The sequence below is a fragment of the Dendropsophus ebraccatus genome, chromosome 13 (assembly GCF_027789765.1).
Source record: "Dendropsophus ebraccatus isolate aDenEbr1 chromosome 13, aDenEbr1.pat, whole genome shotgun sequence".
Taxonomy (NCBI): Eukaryota; Metazoa; Chordata; class Amphibia; order Anura; family Hylidae; genus Dendropsophus; species Dendropsophus ebraccatus.
The window spans coordinates 47,107,381-47,124,491 of record NC_091466.1 but is presented as its reverse complement, the minus strand read 5'-3'; the positions used below and the strand labels follow the sequence as shown (position 1 = coordinate 47,124,491).

The window sequence follows — 17,111 nt, the reverse complement described above, 5'->3', positions numbered from 1 at the left end:
TATATACAGGGAGACTGACGAAGACAAGGAAGATGACGCGGCTGCGGACATCCCCTGGTGAGGGCTCAAACCTTATAGTATTGTGAATACATGCTTATTTTTTAACCATCTTGTATAGAGAGAGGAGTGTGGGGAGGACAGGATAGGGGGCGCTCTAGTTAGACATAGAATCATATTTTTTTATTTATTTTAACTGCATCTTCCCCTATAGACTCTGATCATCGTGAAGATGTCTCTAAATATCATTATTGTCGTTCTGCCAGAAAACTGTTGTCTCTAATGTGTCTGGTTTTCACTATCTTCTCTGTTCTATCACTAACAGGAGCGAGGACGACACAGAGGAGGATTCGGAGGATTGGGAGTAAGTATCTCATAGTCTCGTCTTAAAAAACAAGCCTATGAAAATTACAGTGTTAGGAGTTTATTTAAAGGGCTAATTCAGCAAAAAAATTCTTTCAAATCAGCTGAAGCCAGAAAGTGCCAAAGATTTGTAATTCACTTCTATTAAAAAAAATTTCCTTCTCAGCAGCTGTAGGTTCTGCAGGAAATGGTGTATTCTTTCCAGTCTGTTGCTCTCTGACATCTAAGTCTGGGACAGGAACTGCCCAGAGCGGTAGCAAATCCCCATAGAAAACCTCTCCTTCTTTCCACAATAGAAAGACTACCACTTCCTGCAGGACATAAGAGAAACAGATCGCTGAACTCAGGGAGACCAGCCAAATGACAACACTGCCGGCTGCTAGTGAAAGCGCTCATTGCAGTGAAGTCCTAGGTGCATTGCCCCCTGGGAAACATGAATATGAAAAAGAAGAGCCTGTGGAGCCTCAATGAAGAGTCTCAAAACACAGGACTAGCCAGATAACGCTGGAATTACACATGCCAGTTTTTTTTTGGAAAGCTGCCATTGCAGTTTTTAAGCCAAAACCAGAAATGGATTCAAAGTAATGGGTACAATAAAAGAAGCGCTTATATATCTCCTACCTGCCGGATTCACTCCTGGCTTTGGCTCAAAAATTACAGTGGAAGATTTCCAAAAAAAATGTCTTGTGTGAAACCAACCTCAATCACATAAACTGTAAAGTAAAAAACCAAAAACTTTCACAAAACACACAACACATATGTAAAGAAAAGACGCCATACCTAGAGCACACACCAAGGTCCCAAAGTGACGAAAAACACCAAGTAGACAAAAGCATTGATGGCGGTGACTTTCACATCTCATCCGGCTCCAGCATTTTTCTGCAAATAAGAAAAGGGACGTTTTTGAGCCGGATACTAGAAGTAACAGCCTTGTAGACATACACACGGTGATATTCCCAGGCACTCATTTACAATTTGTCTCAACTAAATCTCCTCTATCATCATGACTGACGGCCAAGCCAAAACAATCAGTCACGTTCATAGGGAAAAGGCTGTGGGGGGGGGGGGGGCTAGGAGAGAGGGAAGCAGTGGCACCTTACAGGTTAAGCCACACCTTTAAGACACTTACAGGTACACAGGAGGGATCTGAGGCCTAGTAATATCCCCTTGGGTATTTTAAATAATGTCCATTGGTTTAATATAAAAAAGTAAGAAGACTTTTTTTTTAAGGTGAACTCACATAATGTACATTAAACATAGTTTGACCAAGATTTTGTGCAAAATTTTCACAAAAATATTCCAACCCAAATGCCCAGTGCTAACAGCACATTTATAGTCAGATCATCTGGTCTAATAAATCTGGGCCAGTGGATTTCCAATGTACATGTTTCTATAAAACCTCCCCCAACATGCAGCACTTGGAGGACTGACATCCCCTTTATAATATGCAATTTTTTTTATCATGTAATAGGTGGAAGATGGACGTGATGGAGGCGCCGTGGATATTCAGGTAATTACACTACATGAAAACAGTAATAAAGTCAAATAAATCATTTTTACAGTATTTTTTTTTTTTTTTTTTACTTGTTATTTTACTTGCTTCACCCCATAAAAGCATAGAATAAACAGTGATCATATGTGGCCCAAAATGACATGTCAATTCTTCCGGCGGATGGTGGAATCCACCCGACCATAGAATGGAGTCTATGGCACAAACGGTGATGGGGGACAAGCTGCGGAATATGTGGTGGGATATGCGCATGGGTTCCGTAGTGTGAACGCACCTTAAGGCCATGGGCCGCAGATGAACTTTCGGGCCGCAGTGTTCTGATGCGGGCACATCAGCGCGTGCCCACATCAGAACTTCTCACAGCACACAATGAAGCAAGCGGGCGAAGGGGAGGGATCGGTGCGAGGGGGGCGATCGGGCATGCGGGCCGCCGGCCAGCGGGGGGTTAAAGGGGCCGGGGCCGGTACGTGTTAAACTATCCTTAAGGGGACAACTGGCAGTGATCCCAAATAAATATCATTGATGGAATTAATGTTATATAGAGAGGCGGCAATAAATAGCATTTTCTGAAAGTTTCAAATGGGACCAAGTAACAATCATCCTAACCAACCCTATGTTCTCTATTACAGAGACGACAAGTACCCACTGCACGGTTGGATCCCGAGCCTGGAGACCATCGTGTAAGTATGAAGAACCAGCAGAGATATAATCATCCATCTACATGATATCACAATATGATTCCATTTATATCTCTGTTCCCCGCTCAAAACTCACGTATGTATATTCCCATATCCCCAAAACTATGGGGCAGATTTATATATGTGCACCCCTGAGTACATTGAGAAAGAGGCACAAAAAGCTGTGGCCTCCATCTGCTACTAATTTATCATGGTTTATGCCGAAAAACAGGGAAAAACCAGGGCAGAAACCTACACCTGCTGCGGAGCACTTGTAGATTTCTGCAGCTGCCTTGTGGTAGGTACAGGTCCTGCTGGATTTACACTGGTCCTAATAAATGTCTATATATATTTATACACACAAGCTGGTTTATGTTCTATATACAGTGAGACTGACGAAGAGGAGGAGGCGGACGAGGCAGAGGACAATTCCAGGTGAGGACTCAAAGCTTATTGCATTGTGAATACATATTTATTTTTTTTACCATCCTGTATAGAGTGAGGAGCGGCAGGAAGACAGGATGTGTGTGTATATATATATATATATATATATATATATATATAAATACACAAGCTGGTGAATGTTCTCTACACAGTGAAATCGACGACGACGAGGAAGATGGCGCGGCTGCGGACATCCCCAGGTGAGGGCTCAAAGCTTATAGTACTGTGCATACACGTTTTTTTTTTTTTTTTTACTATACTGTATTGAGAGGAGCGGCAGAAAGACAGGATGTATATATATATATATATATATATATATATATATATATATATATATACAAGCTGGTTTATGTTCTCTATATAGTGAAATCGACGTCGACGAGGAAGAGGACGAGGCTGCAGACCCCCCCAGGTGAGGGCTCAAAGCTTATAGTATTGTGAATAGACGTTTATTTTTTTCCCATCCTGTATAGAGAGAGGAGCAGTGGGAGGGCCGGATAGGGGGCGCTCTAGTTAGACATAGAATCATATTTTTCTATTTATTTTAACAGCATTTATTCACATTACAAACTGCTGACACTGGGACTTAGTTGTTAAGGTCCCCATACACTTTATACTTTCGCTGGCTGTACCTGCAATATACAGTACTATATGGTTATTGTATAGAGCAGTGTACAGCTCACTACATTACTATTGCAATCACTTTCTTTACAATAAACTCTATAATCTGTAATATAACAATACATTATATATGAGATGGTTTACATTCTATACACAGAGAAGAAGAGGAGGACGACGAGGACCAAGGGACGACCATGGAGATCCCCAGGTAATGAAACAAAACTTATAACATTGTGAATGCAAGGAATTGTTATTTACCATCCTGTATATAGAGAGAGGACGGGGGCGCTCTATTTAAAGGTGGGATCTAATTTCTATTGTGGGTAATAGTGAATAGTATATTACTGCAGGTGTGAGTAGAGCTGGTAAAAGAGCATTGTTTCTATATAATGTGCTCAGCCATTCTAGTTTCCTTACACTAACCATTGATTTCCCTCCATTTCTTGGTCATTTCTCCTCGGCAGAAGCAGCAGCAGGAGGAGATCCATCTTATCCAGGTAAATATAAGGGATGATACACTTACACGATAACACACCTCTATAGCTGCACTGTATATCCTCATGTCATCACTATATATTATATTATCAGTCACATATAATAACCACGAAAGGCCTCATGTACATAATACAGACATACAAGTGACATGGTGCCGCCTGTATCTCACCCACTAGGATAGCACTGAGTCCCCTCTCTCCAGTATAATGTCTATTCCCCATCACTGCTGACAGGTCTGATCTCAGGAAAGTCATGCTGGTTTTTCTCTTTCCCTTATAGACTGCGGGCGCTGTTCTGCTGCTGCTGCACCACCAAGGAGGAGTAAAGGTGAGTAACCAAAATCCCTTCACACCTCAGATCACTTTTATTCTGACTGTATATTCATATGGAGCCTATATATGTAACCTGTCATTATTAACACATTGCTTGTTATATATCCTATCTAGGTAACACCGCGCCGCCAGAGTGAGGAGAAGACACCCGACCATCTGGAGCTGTCTGGAGGAGGAGGCGTCCGGAACATCAAGTGGTAAATGGGACGCCAATAACATCCGGAGGACACATTTACCACACATGGGGGAGGAGGAGCCCCCCTTTTACCATCAGAGATAGGAGGAATAGACACTCACAACACCTAGAGGGGTCTGGAGGAGGTGCCCTTAAAGGGGTTATCTTGGTAACTAAAAAGGCGTTTCCTTCCTCGACGGCGTCTCACTTCTAGTTTGGTCTCCTCTCACACCATCATCTTCTTATCTGGCAAAACGGAGGCGGCCTGAGACAGTGGGCCAGGTACTTTGTTGTGATTGTTGCATGTGGGTGAAACTAGTGGCGGTCAATGTACAAACAATGTTGCCGATGTCATCACAACATTGTGCGTACATTGACCACTGCTGGCGGCGAGTTTCACCCACATGTGGTGATCACACCATAGTACCTGATCTACTGTCTCAGACCTTTGCCAGCTCAGAAGATGTTGGAATGAGATGAGTCCGAACTAGAAATGAGATGCTGGTAATGGTGGAAATATCTTTTCAGCTCCCCAGATAACCCCTTTTAACATCAAGTGGTAAATGGGGCGCCCATACCATCCGGAGGATATATTTACCACACATGGGGGAGGAGGAGCCCCCTTTTACCATCAGAGACAGGAGGAGTAGACACTCACAACACCTAGAGGGGTCTGGAGGAGGTGCCCTTAAAGGGGTTATCTTGGTAACTAAAAAGGCGTTTCCTTCCTCGCCGGCGTCTCACTTTTCGTTTGGTCTCCTCTCGCACCATCATCTTCTTATCTGGCAAAACGGAGGCGGCCTGAGACAGTGGGCCAGGTACTTTCTTGTGATTGTTGCATGTGGGTGAAACTAGTGGCGGCCAATATACAAACAATGTTGCCAATGTCATCACAACATTGCGCGTACATTGACCACTGCTGGCGGCGAGTTTCACCCACATGTGGTGATCACACCATAGTACCTGATCTACTGTCTCAGACCTTTGCCAGGTCAGAAGATGTTGGGATGAGATGTGATTGAACTGGAAGTGAGATGCTGGTAATGGTGGAAATATCTTTCCAGCTCCCCAGATAACCCCTTTTAACATCTAGAGGCAAATTAGGGGCCCGTAACATCAGGAGGATTTATTTGCCTCATATGGGGGAAGGAGGAGCCCCCTTTTACCATCAAACATAGGAGGACTAGACTCTAAGAACACCTAGAGGGGTCTGGAGATAAGTTAACTAGATAAGTTAACTAGGGAGCTAGAAGGCATTATCTTTCCTTTTGTCTCTCCTCTGGTTTTGGTATCTTCTCATTCTACACTATCTGACTTGGCATAAAGGCAGCGGGCTGAGACAGTGGGGCAGGTACTGGGCTGTGATTGTCACATGCGGGTGAAACCAGTGGTAGCCAATGTACACACGATATTCCATCATTGTGCATATATTGGCCACTACCGGCGGGACTGGTTTCACCCACATGTGGTGATCACACCATAGTACCTGATCTCCCACCTCAGCCGCCACCTCTATGCCAGGTCAGAAGTTGTCAGGATGAGATGTCACCAAACTGGAAGTGAGATGCCGGTGAAAGAGGAAAGGAAATGCCTGTTCAGCTCCCCAGATAACCACTGTAACACCTAGAGGCAAATGAGGCGCCATTAACATCATTGGGGTTCATTTGCCTCAAATGGGGAGGAGGAGGCCCCCTATAACATCAGAAAAAGGGGGAGAAGACTCCTTTAACCCCCTCCCGCCCGTAAATTCACGTCTGCTGGCATGAGAAACCACCACCACCTCCTGATTACCCTCTACACCCCAGGAGCAGCCGGTGAGTATTTCCCATCTGCCACCCTGAGAGCTCAGGAATAATAGCTGCTTGTTGTAGCCCTGGGGCCATTGACACCAGTGATCTTACCACAGCGCTATTATCCCTGAACTCTCCGCTACAGGCCTGGTAAGTATCGCACCTCACAGACACATGACGACTACACACACATATATATATATACACATAAACATGCACTACACATAGATAGCGGCTGTGATCCTGGGACTTGCTCTGATCGCCACATTTGGGGTCGGGAAGGAATTTTTCCCCTTGAGGACAATTGACTCTTCCCTCTTAGGGGTTTTTGCCTTCCTCAGGATCATCTCAGCCTCACAGTCCCCACAGTCATACATGTAAAATTACTCTCCCTATAACTTGAAATAAAATATATTTTTTTGCCCCTTTACATCTTTGTGTCTGTGTCTTTACTTCCAGGTAGTGTCCGGATCATTCCGCACATGGTGATACCAAGTCTCGCTATTTTTAGTTACATTTTTATTTGAAAAATGGGAAAAAGGGGGTGAGTTAAATTTTCATCAAGTGGGCAGTTTTCTTATATTTTTATTTAACATTTTTAAAGGTTTCCTATTATTTGGACAAACTTCTGATATGTCATAGTGACACGCTAGAAGATTGTGTGGGTGGGGAAAAGGTGCTGAGACCCTTACTGATTGCTAGAATGAAGGGGCAGAAGTGCAGTAGGTTAATCCCCCCTCATAAGTAGATGCCCCCAGTAGTTAGGCAATTTCCCCATTAGGTGTGTGTGTGTGTGTGTGTGGGGGGGGGGGGTTACCCCCTATTGCAGTACACAACGCATGTCACTGTACTCTTGCTTTACTTGATGACAGTCTTTGATACTTGCTTAAACATGTGGTCTACACTATGGTCATAAGAAGGAAAATAACAGTGGACCATGGAAGCACCAAGTCACATGATCAGGCACAGGTGACAAGTATCCATTACCGCTACACAAAGAACAATACAGCCAATAATACCGCCATACAGTGGTCAGAATCATTTGTACACAAGTCATCACACTGCCGACTATATAAGAGAGTAAAGCACTGATCAGAGGATCTGGAGGATCGGTCAGCTCTCCTGACATGTCTAGTTTTGGTGATGGAGGAGGAGTCTGACAGTGATGGGGAAGGGTCTGTAAGTGAGGGAGGAGGGACCTGTCATTGATTAGGAAGAGGCAATCAGTGATGGATGAGAGGCCTGTGAGTGAGGGACGTTCAGTCAGTGATAGAGGAGAGGACTGTTATTGATGAGGGAGGAGTATTCAGTAATGGAGGAGGGGCCTGTTTGTAAGGGAGGAGCAATCAGTGATGGAAGAGGGGCCTGTAAGTGAGAGAGGAGCAGTCAGTGATGGAGGAGAGGCCTGTGAGGGAGGAGCAGTAAGTGATGAGGGAGGAGCAGTCAGTCATGGAGGAGGGGCCTGTAAGGGAGGAGCAGTCAGTGATGAGGGAGGAGCAGTCAGTGATGGAGGAGGGGCCTGTGAGGGAGGGAGGAGCAGTCAGTGATGAGGGAGGAGCAGTTAGCGGTGGATGCACCCTAAGCTTATGCTTGAATACACCATATTAATCACCCATGAAATGTTGCTAAATATCCCCAATATTCACTTGTTTCTGAGCAATCGTAGTGATAAATGATCAGTTATAACAAAGGAGAATATTAACAATAAAACCATTATTAATCATAAACTGTGATGCTGTAAAATTATTGTTATGTGATCAGGACTGATGAGTATAAATGCTGCACTTCTCTCTTCTCTCTTCTCTTTTATAACATGGATCTATGTACCTGGTATATCTGCTCTTTTATAACATGGATCTATGTACCTGGTACTTCTTCTCTTTTATAACATGGATCTATGTACCCCGTACTTCTTCTCTTTTATAACACGGATCTATGTACCTGGTACTTCTCTTTTATAACATGGATCTATGTACCTGGTACTTCTTCTCTTTTATAACATGGATCTATGTACCTGGTATATCTGCTCTTTTATAACATGGATCTATGTACCTGGTACTTCTGCTCTTTTATAACGTGGATCTATGTACCTGGTACTTCTGCTCTTTTATAACGTGGATCTCTGTACCCGGTACTTCTGCTCTTTTATAACATGGATCTATGTACCTGGTATATCTGCTCTTTTATAACATGGATCTATGTACCTGGTACTTCTTCTCTTTTATAACATGGATCTATGTACCTGGTATATCTGCTCTTTTATAACATGGATCTATGTACCCGGTACTTCTGCTCTTTTATAACATGGATCTATGTACCTGGTACTTCTGCTCTTTTATAACATGGATCTATGTACCCGGTACTTCTTCTCTTTTATAACGTGGATCTCTGTACCTGGTACATTTAATCACTTGCAAATAGCTTATTCAGTGTGAGAATGTGGGATAATGGACGGCATAGTGGGTCTATGTACCTGGTACATTACTCACTTAGATTTAGCTGTCACACTAAGTCATCTATTTGCAACTGGGATAATGGACCTCATAGTGAGTAGATCCAAGTACAATAGCCCACTTGGAGTGAGAGTAATGGCCCTATTACACAGCCAACATTATTGCGCGTTCACACAATGGAATCTGGGCGGATAAGCTCCGGTGGATTCCATGTGCGCCCCCACTTGAACATCTGGGCGTCCCATAGATTTTATTCTATGCTACATTCTGCCATCTGCAATTCTTTTTGGGGCAGACATCGGAATCTGCCTACGCACAAAATCCGCGGGAGCTCATCCGTGCGGATTCCGTAGTGTGAACTAGCCCTTAAAGTGCAAGTGTTCCTTGCTCGCTGTCTGTGCTATTACACACAGACAGCGAGCAGGAAAGGGAAGGATGGTGCAGGGAGCGGATGTCTAGATGATCAGATTGTCCTGGCAGCCCATAGAAAATAGCAGCGGTCTGCTGCCACCACCCCTATTACACGGACCAACGGCCAGCAGACCATTGCTATCATTTCAATTTAGCCCGTTGAAAGACAATGATCAGCCGACATTATGGCAGCTGATCGGACAGTGGTGAGCAGGTAATGTATTAGCCGAGCATCTGGGGGGTACGTTGGCAAGTAATGTATTAGCCGGGCAGCGGTGGGTTACGTGGGCAGGTAATGTATTAGCCAGGCAGCTGGGGGTTACGTGGGCAGGTAATGTATTATCCGGGCAGCGGGGGGTTACGTGGGTAGGTAATGTATTAGCCGGGCAGCGGTGGGGTACGTGGGCAGGTAATGTATTAGCCGGGCAGCTGGGGGTTATGTGGGCAGGTAATGTATTAGCCGGGCAGCTGGGGGTTACGTGGGCAGGTAATGTATTATCCGGGCAGCGGTGGGTTACGTGGGCAGGTAATGTATTAGCCGGGCAGCGGTGGGTTACGTGGGCAGGTAATGTATTAGCCGGGCAGCTGGGGGTTATGTGGGCAGGTAATGTATTAGCCGGGCAGTGGTGGGTTATGTGGCATGCATCCTCATTTAATCTCCTGGGGGCCACATTGTTCAGTCTGGCACACAAAGGGTTAAGTGTGAATGCTATGCATCCTAACTTAACCCCTTCTTAATCTGCCAAAATTCTGCATACTGTAATGTGCGGAACACCTGTCACAATGATGGGTGTTCTGCTCCTGGCCTTTTTTTGTGTGTGTTTTATTTTTCAGTTATCAGTATACAGAGGACTGCCTTGGATTAGGTGGACTTTGGCTATGACCAGTATTGTTTTTTTGAAAAAGAAAATGGTCAACAATGGGGATGGGGGTGTTCTTTTTTGAATAATGGATGTTTCTCTATTGTATTGTTCTATTTTTTATTTTTTATTTCAGGCTTAGTAGTGGAAGCTGTCTGATAGACGGCATCCATTTCTAAGTCAGTGCCTAGTGTCATTCGGTATAAAATGGCTAACACTACTCCCACCCAATATTACCCCTATACCCACTGGGGACAGCCGGGTACCACTAATCCCACAGTGTCAAAATTGGCCTGCTACCACCCAGTCCAGCAGCGCCAAATTTGACGCTCTGGGACTACTGGTACCCGGCTCTTCCCAGTACCCCAATGCGTTGGGTATTTGGGTAATAATGGGGGGGGAGGGTTTAGTGTTAGCCATTTTATACCGGCTAAACTAGGCCCCGACTTAGCAATGGATGCCATCTATCAGAAAGCTTCCACTACTAAGCATAAAATAAAACACAATGCAATAGAGAAAAGTCTTTGATTAAAAAACACCCCCAGACCCTTCTTTCACCATTTTATTAAAAACAAACAAACAAACAAAAAAAACGCTGGTCATCTATGTAGTCCACCAAATCCAACATAACCATCTGGATATCAATATATGAAAAACAAAAGGGAAAAACACACACAAAAAAAAGCGCCCAAGAGCAGAACACTCATAACGCAGCCTGTCCTAGATGACATATTATAAGACAGCTCATATTCCCCCATATTATTACATATACATGGCCCCAGCTGTGCTGCTCTTTTCCTGGGTAGGGGGGCTTTATAAACAACCAGTTGATGGGCCCTAGCATCACAGAATAGGTTCCTGGCTACATCTATATACACTAACCGGTAACAATGTTGTCAGTAGTTTTCCCACGTACGTCATCCACAAGTCCCTTCTCGTGGGCCCTGAACTTCATCAGTTCATACATAGCATATGCAACAATGCAATCTAAAATACAAAATTAGAGCAGTCTATAGATGCTCTATATACCTCACATAGTACTGACTATATACACGGCTGAAGATACCAATAGTAACAGCACATGCGGCAGATGTAGCAGCCTAAAACCTATACAGCATATACATTTCTGGAGTATGAAGAGAGTTGGCTTAATGTTGTTGCTGACATGACGGCCATGTTGGATGTTACTCAGGTAGGATAGAGCTATTAACCCCTTACGGACAGAGCCAATTTCGATTTTTGCATTTTAGTTTTTTCCTCCTTGTGCTGAAAAGGCCATAGCACTTGCAATTTTTCACCTAGAAACCCACATGAACCCTTATTTTTTGCGCCACTAATTGAACTTTGCAATGATAGGCTGACTTTTTTCAAAAAGTACACTGCAAAACCAGAAAAAAAATAAATGTGTGGTGAAATTGAAAAAAAAACAACGCATTTTGTTTATTCGGGGGGTATTTGTTTTTACGCCGTTCACCCTGGGGTAAAACTGACTTGTTATATATATTTCTCAAGTCTTTACGATTACAATGATATGTAACATGTATAACTTTTATATTATGCGATGGCTTGTAAAAAATTCAAACCATTGTTAACAAATATATGTTCCTTAAAATCGCTCTATTCCCAGGCTTATAGCGCTTTTATCCTTTGGTCTATGGGGCTGTGTCAGCAGTCATTTTTTGTGTTATGTTATGTTCTTTCTATCGATACCTTGATTGCGCATATGCGACTTTTTGATTTCTTTTTGTTACAATTTTTTTGGTTTGGTTGCAGATCAGGAATATGATAAATTAATAGTTTGGCCGATTATGCACGCGGCGATAACAAACAAGTTTATTTATTTATTTTTATCTATAACATGGGAAAAGGGGGGTGATTCAAACTTTTATTAGGGGAGGGGGCTTTTTATTAACAACAACATTTTTTTTTTTTTTTTTTTTTACACTTATACTAGAAGCCCCCCTGGGGTTAGGGTTACTTCTAGTATAAGTACACTGATCTCTCATTGAGATCTACACTGTATAGTTATACAGCATAGATCAATAAGATAGGCACTGGACTGCTTTCGGCTGCTGCAGCCGGAAGCAATCGAGTGCCGAGCCGGGATCAGCGTCATTACGTCTCAAACACCCGGCAGGTACAGACGTGTGGATCCACCCCACTAGACAACAGGGATCGGCTGCAACTAGTAATCAGATGCAGCTGTCAACTTTGCAGCGGGCATAGCGATCGGAGCGTGCCCGCTAATAGCCGTGGTCCTGAGCTACAGGCGGCACCCGGGACCGCGGCGGTTCAGAGCGAGGTCGCCGTGCGGCCCCGCTGTGAACTCCCTTAACGACCACAAGGCTTAAATATATGCCCTGTGTCGTTAAGGGGTTAATACACAGAACGATAATTGTTAGTTACAATCGTTAATATGATCGTTATTGCGATCGTAACTATGATCGTTTATTCTGTCTGATCCCAGAAAAACTATGAACAATGTGCAATTACACTGAACGATTAGTGAAAAAATGCGGAACTTGAGCGAACGAATGTGGAATTACAGCGAACGATTAGCGAACAATTAACGATAATTTTAGGTTCAGATCTAAATCAATGATCAACGACATACGAACGATTTTTCGATTGTTGCCTGCAATTACACAGAACGATTATTGTTTAAATTCGAACGATTTAACGATTTTTCGCACGATAATCGTCCCGTGTAATAGGGCTAAGGGCCCTTTTACACAGAAAGATTATCTGACAGATTATCTGCCAAAGATTTGAAGCCAAAACCAGGAACAGACTATTACCAGAGATCAGGTCATACAGGAAAGCCTGAGATTTCTCCTCTTTTCAAATCCAGTCTTGGCTTTAGCTTCAAATCTTTGTCAGATAATCTGTCAGATAATCTTTCTGTGTAAAAGGGCCCTTTGAGGCTGAAAGCGGCCACAGCTGCTGACCCACATTCACCCATAACAGAGACTTGTATGCTCCAAGCAGGAGAGAACTTACATGTCATCTGTAGTGTCAAATGGGGCTAAACTGCAATACTAGGCTCAGCCTACGAACAAAGGTGTATTATATTCCAGAGCTGCACTCACTATTCTGCTGGTGGGGTCACTGTGTACAGTACATACGTTACATTACTGATCCTGAGTAACATCCTGTATTAGGCTATGTTCACACAACGTATGTTTCCATAAAAGTACGGCAGTTGATGAAATCGGCAACAACGGCCGTACTTTGTACGGAAACATACGTTGCCTTTTCTTCTATGGGATCTCGGCTGGAGCATATACACATAGTATACGATCCGGCTGAGATCCCTCGCGGCGCTGCAAAGAACTGACAGGTCAGTTTTCTGTGGCCACTATTCAGTGAGTAGCAGCCGTAGGAAACCATATCAGTTCACACAATGAAGTGACAGCCCTGGCCGCAAGCTTCATTATGTGCTGTGGGGAGTTCTGATGCAGGCGTGCATGGATGTGCCCGCATCAGAATGCTGCAGCCCCAAAGATCTTTTCAGAGACCGGCCGGGTCACTGAACGGCCGGTCTGTTCCAGGGTATGAACATGGCTTTATACTGCAGAGTTGCACTCACTATTTTGCTGGTGAGGTAACTGTGTACTTACATTACTTATCCTGTACTGATCCCGAGTTATATCCTGTATTATACCCCAGAGCTGCACTCACTATTCTGCTGATGGGGTCACTGTGTATATAACACACAAAAACACAGAAAAATGCAACAGCTCACCGCAATACCAAGACACAGACCCACTACAGACATGTAAATAGTTAAAAGCAGCCCCCCCAAACTGCCAAAAAAAACTTCCACAAAAATAATCAGGCTCTTGGTTACCACTTGAAAGTGGTGTAAACTACCCCACCACGTTACGGTGGCCTCATACCGGGGCAGTCCTACATTGTGTACATACATTACATAACTGATCCTATACTCATCTTAAGTTGCATCCTGTATCATACCCCAGAGCTGCACTCCCTATTCTGCTGGTGGGGTCACTGTGTACATAAATTACATTACTGATCCTGAGTTACATCCTGTATTATAAAAATTATTCCTGCTGGCTATGGTGGAAAGGAGTCAGATCACACATGAGATGTATGGGGCCCTGCAGACCAGTCATACCCCAGTAGTCCCTGTCCACCCCAGTAGTGCCTGTAATAGAGAACTGAACATGGAGCAATAGAAGAAGGTGACTGGTCTGATGGGTCAGGTTCTACATTATGTGCACAGCCGGGTGTGTGCTCATCCCTTTCCTGGGGTATAGATGGCACCAGGATTCACTATGGGAAGAGGATAAAGCCTTTTAGGACCAGGGAGCGACCGGATATTTCCTGGCAGAAGGTATGCTGAGCCTTGTAGTACCTCCCGATAAGCCTGTAGTTATAAATCTCTGCTACTCTGCTTCTCTATAGGGATTCAGCACTTGGAGCTGTCCGGAGAGCTGGTGCTGAAATCAGGTCTTACTCGCCTTTCAGGACTCTGCCGGATCACTGTCCTCCAGCCACCAGAACTATCGCTCTCTGTTCACATTTGTGCATTTTATTACATTAAAATTTTAAAATATTACCAAAAATGCAACATTTGATCACAGTTACATCCTGTATTATACTCCAGAGCTGCACTCACTATTGTCTCATATGACTGTATCTATGTGAATCCACCCCAACAGTAAGATTGTAGGTTTGTGAGCTCAGTGTATACAAATGTATGATCACTATTAATATCAGTCATGATGTGTCTTCAGTTAGTGCCCCCTAGTGGTGGGCGCAGATGATAAGAATTTTATTGTTGAAAAAAATTTAGAGCTGTAAGCCAAATAAAGGAAGATATGAGAAGTTATATGAATAGTAGGAGACTGCTCTGGATGTCTCATCTGTATTAACATTAAGAAATAAGTCAGAGGGGGATGATCCTGTCCCAGTGTAGAGGGCTGCAATCACATCAACCTGTCCTAGTAGGGACCACATTGTGTTCCCTTAGACACCCCCTTTAATATCAGAAGACTCGTCCTTGAATGTTGTTGCTAAGACAAGGTCACAGCATTGCTTTCTATGTGATGTAATGCGGGGTCCCTCTCTGTGTATTATCAGTGTGATGCGGGGTCCCTCTCTGTGTATTATCAGTGTGATGAGGGTGCCCCTCTCTATGTAGTATTAGTGATATGCGGAGTCCCTCTCTATGTATTATCAGTGTGATACGGGGTCCCTCTATGTGCAGTATCAGTGTGATGCGGGGTCCCTCTCTGTATTATCGGTATGATGCGGGGTCCCTCTCTGTATTATCGGTATGATGCGGGGTCCCTCTCTGTGTAGTATTAGTGTGGTGCGGGGTCCCTCTCTGTGTATTATCAGTGTGATGCGGGGTCCCTTTCTGTGTATTATCAGTGTGATGTGGGGTCCCTCTCTGTGTAGTATTAGTGTGATGCGGGGTCCCTCTCTGTGTATTATCAGTGTGATGCGGGGTCCCTCTCTGTGTATTATAAGTGTGATGTGATGTCCCTCTCTGTGTATTATCAGTGTGATACGGGGTCCCTCTATGTGTAGTATCAGTGTGATGCGGGGTCCCTCTCTGTGTATTATCAGTGTGATGCGGGGTCCCTCTCTGTGTATTATCAGTGTGATGTGGGGTCCCTCTCTGTGTAGTATTAGTGTGATGCGGGGTCCCTCTCTGTGTATTATCAGTGTGATGCGGGGGCCCTCTCTGTGTAGTATCAGTGTGAGGCGGGGTCCCTCTTTGTGTAGTATCAGTGTGAGGCGGGGTCCCTCTCTGTGTATTATCAGTGTGATGCGGGGTCCCTCTCTGTGTATTATCAGTGTGATGCGGGGTCCCTCTCTGTGTATTATAAGTGTGATGCGATGTCCCTCTCTGTGTATTATCAGTGTGATACGGGGTCCCTCTATGTGTAGTATCAGTGTGATGCGGGGTCCCTCTCTGTGTATTATCAGTGTGATGTGGGGTCCCTCTCTGTGTATTATCAGTGTGATGTGGGGTCCCTCTCTGTGTAGTATTAGTGTGATGCGGGGTCCCTCTCTGTGTATTATCAGTGTGATGCGGGGTCCCTCTCTGTGTATTATCAGTGATATGCGGGGTCCCTCTCTATGTATTATCAGTGTGATACGTGGTCCCTCTATGTGTAGTATCAGTGTGATGCGGGGTCCCTCTCTGTGTATTATCAGTGTGATGCGGGGTCCCTCTCTGTGTATTATCAGTGTGATGCGGGGGCCCTCTCTGTGTATTATCAGTGTGATGCAGGGTCCCTCTCTCTGTATTATCAGTGTGATGCGGGGTCCCTCTCTGTGTATTATTAGTGTGATGCGGGGTCCCTCTCTGTGTATTATCAGTGTGATGCGGGGTCCCTCTCTGTGTATTATCAGTGATATGCGGGGTCCCTCTCTGTGTATTATCAGTGTGATGCAGGGTCCCTCTCTGTGTATTATCAGTGTGATGCGGGGTCCCTCTCTGTGTATTATCAGCATGATACGGGGTCCCTCTATGTGTAGTAACAGTGTGATGCAGGGTCCTTCTCTGTGTATTATCAGTGTGATGCGGGGTCCCTCTCTGTGTATTATCAGTGTGATGCGGGGTCCCTCTCTGTGTAGTATCAGTGTGAGGCGGGGTCCCTCTCTGTGTATTATTAGTGTGATGCGGGGTCTCTCTCTGTGTATTATCAGTGTGATGCGGGGTCCCTCTCTGTGTAGTATCAGTGTGATGCGGGGTCCCTCTCTGTGTATTATCAGTGTGATGCGGGGTCCCTCTCTGTGTAGTATCAGTGTGAGGCGGGGTCCCTCTCTGTGTATTATCAGTGTGATGCGGGGTCCCTCTCTGTGTAGTATCAGTGTGATGCGGGGTCCCTCTCTGTGTAGTATCAATGTGATGCGGGGTCCCTCTCTGTGTAGTACCAGTGTGATGCGGGGTCCCTCTCTGTGTATTATCAGTGTGAGGCAGGGTCTCTCTCTGTGTAGTATCA

General features: G+C 44.5%; 1 protein-coding gene across 2 annotated transcripts; it reads left to right on the top strand.

Moving 5' to 3' along the window:
• Nucleotides 1-1,837: 1,837 nt before the first annotated feature.
• Nucleotides 1,838-4,737, top strand: LOC138771274 (protein rpi-1-like). Of its 2 annotated transcripts, XM_069950870.1 has the most exons (9): nt 1,838-1,870; nt 2,500-2,550; nt 2,935-2,982; nt 3,144-3,191; nt 3,356-3,403; nt 3,770-3,820; nt 4,077-4,109; nt 4,387-4,434; nt 4,554-4,737. In XM_069950870.1, the coding sequence occupies exons 1-8, from the start codon at nt 1,839-1,841 to the stop codon at nt 4,430-4,432; spliced, it is 357 nt and encodes a 118-aa protein (XP_069806971.1). In that variant the 5' UTR covers nt 1,838; the 3' UTR covers nt 4,433-4,434; nt 4,554-4,737. The 2 variants fall into 2 exon arrangements, with proteins under 2 accessions (XP_069806971.1, XP_069806972.1); XM_069950871.1 differs by lacking the exon at nt 3,144-3,191.
• The last annotated feature ends 12,374 nt before the right edge of the window (nt 4,738-17,111 follow it).